The sequence below is a fragment of the Mastomys coucha genome, unplaced genomic scaffold (genome assembly GCF_008632895.1).
Source record: "Mastomys coucha isolate ucsf_1 unplaced genomic scaffold, UCSF_Mcou_1 pScaffold7, whole genome shotgun sequence".
Classification (NCBI taxonomy): Eukaryota; Metazoa; Chordata; class Mammalia; order Rodentia; family Muridae; genus Mastomys; species Mastomys coucha.
Genome location: NW_022196913.1, coordinates 13739962 through 13745503, shown reverse-complemented (window position 1 = coordinate 13745503; position 5542 = coordinate 13739962). Strand labels below are relative to the sequence as shown.

Here is a 5542-nt window from a genome sequence, read left to right as displayed (position 1 = left end):
TCTTCTTTTTTTGTCACAGTACACACACACACTCTATTTTTTTTTCTGTTGTTTTGAGAGAGGGTCTTGTTATACATAGGCCAGTCTGACTTTGAACTTGGGCTTGGAATCCTTTTGTCATAGTTGTTCATGCCTTGCGGTTACAGGCATGCTGTGTGTTATCTTGCTTTTGCTTAAATGTTTCTCACCTACAGTTGGCTGACTCTACAGTTGTAGAACTTTGAATTTAGAAGCTTATATCTGCCCTGTCTACTTTATATAAAAAGTTATATTTTAACTAGTGATGGATATAAAGAACATAAAAATAGCTTTAACAGTATTTAGCTTTGCTAAGTTGTAACAAAGTACTATAAACTAAGTAGCGTAGACAACATAAATTTTTTCATCATTCTGGAGGGTGAAATCCAAGATCAAAGGCCTCCCAAGGCCTCACTTGTAGCTTGTGACTGCCATACTTGCATCCTCATGGTCTTTCCTCCTTGCGTGTTTTCCTTAACTCTTATAAGAACACCAGCAGTCATAATCAGTTAGGATCACCATTATGACTGCATTTTACTGGTCACTTCAGTAAAGATCTTGACTTTTAATATACTTACATCGGGGGCATTCAGGTTTGGGGCACAATTAATCCATTTGAGAGAGTAAAAGTAACTGCATAGTAGGATTTCTGTGATGGTAGAAGTGTTGTCACTTTTGATAAAGGTGCCACAAGGTGGATAAAACATGTAATCACCTAAAGATGTTTGGTGTGACTTAGGATTGAAAATGTATATTGAACAAATACAATTACATTGAAATTTAAATAGCCATATGTGGCTGGTGGCTACTAAGTGGACAGTATAGATAAACAATCTAAGATGGTTCTTAAAGTTTTTTTGATTTACTTATATTTATACCCGTGAAAATTCTACTTTGTTTCCTGGCATATCCTAGAATTTGTTTTTAGTGTTGTCTTCCATTGTGATGTAGCATAAGGTGATAATTGTAGCTCACAGTAACAGTTACTAGGTGCTTCACAATTCTTTTCACCTGAGCAACACAGACCTGTGCGCTGCTCTTAAGGGTCTCTGAGTTTCCCATGTTAGCTAGGCAGTACTTATTGTTTACAGACTACAGTTATTTGAACTGGAACCAGCATGATCTGTGAGTGGCCCCTGGCAACCTGCCTTTACAGGAGGGAAGAGAGTGATAGTGTTTGATGCTGCAGCTGTCATGGTGGGTCTAAGTGGACTGCTGTGGGAGAGTAGAGATGCACTGAATGTCAGGAGTCTTGCTTTACAGCTGTGGTCATTTTAGTCACAGTGTAGCAGTGCCCTCTCAGTTAATAGGGAACAGTATCAAAAAGAAGGTGAAAGTTAATCTCCATGGTACTGTATTAATGTCCTGCATCTTTAAGTTGTAAATGTGAAGCTTTTAGAGGGGTGTTAAGATTGCCAAGATGCATTGTTTAACCTAGCATGTACATATTTTAAGTGGCTTATGAAATTTATGTGAGAATACATAATTATTGAAAAACTCAAATTGGGGAAATGTTTACTTTTTCCTGAAATTTATAATTCTACGCGAACTTGAGGTGGAATTTATTTATTTATTTATTTAATGTGTATGAGTACATCATTGCTCTCTTCAGACACACCAGAAGAGGGTGTCAGATCCCATTACAGATGATTATGAGCCACCATGTGGTTGCTGGGAATTGAACTCAGGACCCCTGGAAGAACTGTCAGTGCTCTTAACTGCTGAGCCATCTCTCCAGCCCCTGAGGTGGAATTTAATAAATATTGTGTATATGAATACTTTTTAAATTTGTAGTGTATCAGGTCAATAATTGGTGCTGTATATAAACTTGAAAAATCAATTGAAGATTATACTGATGTTACTTAAATATTGGAATATTAATATAGAAGTATTTGAGGTTTTTATTTTTGAAGTATCCTTTTTTGCTGGGGATGTGTGGGGCACACTTACTAATGATTATGTAGATAGTGCCCTTCTGGAGAGTAGAGTAGAATTCCTAGGCATATCATTTAGTCTGCTAGTTATTTAGTGTTTGGGAAAAGGAAATTATTTTGTGAACTTACTTGGTGCCTTGGAAGTGCTCATATGTTTAACTTGGAAATATGTTGGAGATGTTGCTGCTTCCTGTTACCTTCACTTTGCTTTAGAGTCTGGAAGTGGAGGGGATTGTGCAAGGGCATGCAAACTGTGGCCCAGATGGGTACCACTCCCCCTATCCCCCATCTCTCTAATGTCTTAGTTACAGAGTTATAGGAAGTCTTTAGTTTGTTTTGGTTGAAGCACAATGGATCTAATTAGGTGGTGAGGTACATCTCACTCTTAGTGTATATAGTCCATTGAAATAGTCAATTGAAATTCCTGTTGTTTTTGTTATTTTGTTTTGTTTTTTAATAGCATGTGGTATAGTCTAAAGGCTATTTGTAACATAGCTTCACTTTTGGGAATGGCCTTGCTTCTCTACAAATTTGGGAATTTTTGAATAAAGTAAACTCATATTCCCTCTATGTCAATGCAAAACAGAGCCTTTTCTTCAATGGAAAAATGTTTACTCTGAGTCTAGTATGTGTGACCAAGGCCCAAGAACACAGATCATGTTCAACTGTAAAATACATTCTGTTGTGGAAGAGGGTATAGGCTGTTTGTAGTCACATAACAGAAGAGTGTTATACATCAGTGTTTTAACCCGCGCGTATTCTTCGGACATCTGGTAGGCAGGATACAGCAAAGCATGGGAGTCTTAGCTGTGGGTTTTGGATGTTCTGACAGTCTTAGCTGTGGGTTTTGGATGTTCTGACAGTCTTAGCTGTGGGTTTTGGATGTTCTGACAGTCTTTGCTGTGGGTTTGGTGAATGCTTGAGGTGTGTGAAGCTTAACAGTGTGCTTCATTTGTTTTTGTTTTTGTTTTTTTTAAATATGGGACGCTTCACGAATTTGTGTGTCATCCTTGCGCAGGGGCCATGCTAATCTTCTCTGTATCGTTCCAGTTTTTTAGTATATGTGCTGCCGAAGTGAGCACTTAGCAGTGTACTTTGAAAGGATTACCTAGCAGTCAGGATGTTAGGCAAACACAGAGGTTGATAGTAAACAGCTTTAAAAAGAACGGAAGGCAGCTCCAGATCATTTGGGTTCTCAATCTGAAATATTCCATTTCCACCATTAGGATGTTTAGTTTTGCCGGACAGTGGTGGCACATGCCTTTAATCCCAGCACTTGGGAGGCAGAGATAGGTGGATTTCTGAGTTTGAGGCCAGCCTGGTCTATGGAGTGAGTTCCAGGACAACCAAGGCTACACAGAGAAACCCTGTCTCAAAAAACCAAAAAAAAAAATTTTTTTTTTTGGTTTTTCAGTTAGTCTTTACAGCCCACATATGGCTTCTTCAGAAAACTCTGTTCACATGTGTAAAAGGAAAACTTGTTATTTTGTGCTCTTAAATCTTTTATTCTTCTAGGAATACATTTTTGATAATTGTTTCCTTTGTAGAAACTTAAATCTTAAATTTTTTTGAGTCTTGGGGAGTAAACCCATGTTAATAAGTACATGCTATCACTGAGCTACATCCCTAGCTAAATTTTAAACTCTTGAAATCTTCATATATATAAGAAATGAAATATATGATGTTGTAGAGAGTTTAAGATAAATGATAATTCACTTTGAAAAAAATATATTGCTGCCTGGTATTAAATGGATTTATTCATTTGTTTTAAACAAAAAATATTTCTCTTGTCCAGGATTCTAAACTGCCATCCTCGGTTCGCAGTACACTGCTGGAATTGTTTGGCCAGATAGAAAGAGAATTTGAAAATCTTTACATCGAAAACTTAGAATGTGAGTATCTCCTATCTTAATGTATTTTTAAAAATTATTACTTATCCATAGAAGTCTTTGAGAACAATATTTGCGGGTTGAGATTCATCACTCCATTCACTTTCTATTCTGTTGTTAAACATGCTGACTTAGTCATATTACTGAGACTGGAGCAGTGGTTCAGCTGTTACGAACACTGGCTGCTCTTCAGAAGTCCTGCGTTCAGTTTTCAGCATCTACATGACTACATTACAACTGTTTGTAATTTCGGTTTCAGGAGATCCAATGCACTCTTATGACCTCAGAAGATACCAGACATTTGTGTAGTATATGGACATACATGCAGGGAGAACACCCATACAAATAAAATAATATAAAAAAACCCTTACAGTTTTGTGGGCCTAGTATGATTCTTGCCAGGATGATGTTGAATCCTGGCAGCATTGTGTTTCTTTCTGGACCCTCCAGGGACAATCATTTCCTGCTTATTTTGTATGGGGACAGAATGTATTAATTGTGCTTTTAGGACAGGCCCTTTTGTCACTGCCTTTGGCTCATGTGCCCATCTCTTTTGGTGATGTGATGGTTCCTCTTGTTTCCTCTCTGACTTACCTTTCTGTCTGTTCTAGTCCTAAGAATATGTGATTTGATTGAGTCCCTAGGTATTCCAGGGAAACCTACCTACCTGCAGAACCCCTGAACTTAAGAGGGTAACATTTTAACAGGCATCATAGGACTGGACCCTGAGAATCTTTGAGGGGATTATCAGATCAAACAACCAGAATTGCAGGATTTTTTTTTTTTTATTGATTTAAGTTTTATTGCATTATGATGAGAAAAGATACATGATTTCAATTTATCTGAATTTGTTAACATTTAAAAACATATTTTAAGTAAATAGAATTACATCACATTCTTGTTTCCCTTTTGTACTCCAACTCTTCCCAGAGACCCCCCTCAATACCTGCAATGCCTTTCATTTTTTTATTTTGTCATATTCTTTAAAATTTATAAAATATTGTTAACAATAAAAATGAGTATTATAAAAATGTTTGATTTAAAACAACAATCAATTGAACAGTCTTATATAGATGCTTGTCTACAGCAATACTGAAAATATATACATTTGTCTCAGTATAAATTTGAAATAACTCCAAACATATTAACTGTATATTTTAAAATATTACTTCACCACTAATATTTTTTTTAAATGAACATAAAGTCTTTTTGTTTCTTTGTTTTGTTTTTAGTAGAGCTTAAAATCTTGGCTCTTACTGTGGTACAAGCCCAAAATAAGAAAAATTTTTAGACATTGGAGTTCATTGTAATAAAGCTGTACTTCAGTGACCCTCACATCACCAAAGGATTTTACCTCCATCATAGCAAAGCTGAGAGTTGGCAGTTCTGCTGCACCAAGAAATGAATTGTAGGCACAATTTTTGGATATAGACTTCCTGCTATGGTCAAAGCTATTTGACTTGAGTGAGTGACTTTATTCTCAGTCCACAGAGACCAGGTTGCATTTATTTAAGAAATGGTGTGTGTATTAAGATGGTCTATTCATGAAGTCATTCACCAACTGTTTCAATGAACAATGGTTCTGCTTGGAGGGTGGCACAGACATTAAGTGAGGTTAAGAATCTGGTTCAAAACATGGTATGCACTCTCTGATAAGTGGTTGTTAGCCCAGAAATTTGGAATACAGGAAGAACAACCCAC

At 36.6% G+C, this 5542-nt stretch overlaps 1 protein-coding gene and 1 non-coding gene across 4 annotated transcripts in view; one reads left to right on the top strand and one right to left on the bottom strand.

Annotated features, from left to right (window-relative positions):
- The window catches only part of Wdr37 (WD repeat domain 37), a 68713-nt gene that overhangs the window by 10978 nt on the left and 52193 nt on the right, over nt 1-5542 (top strand). For 2 of the 3 annotated variants that reach the window (XM_031359764.1, XM_031359763.1), the window contains exon 3: nt 3748-3844. In XM_031359764.1, coding sequence (XP_031215624.1) covers nt 3748-3844 — 97 coding nt within the window. Of the gene's footprint in view, nt 1-1009; nt 1216-3747; nt 3845-5542 lie in introns of those variants that run through there. The other variant, XM_031359765.1, reaches the window with a different exon arrangement.
- On the bottom strand, nt 2926-3034 carry LOC116082827. Its single transcript, XR_004115458.1, has one exon. It is a non-coding gene; the product is annotated as a U6 spliceosomal RNA (small nuclear RNA).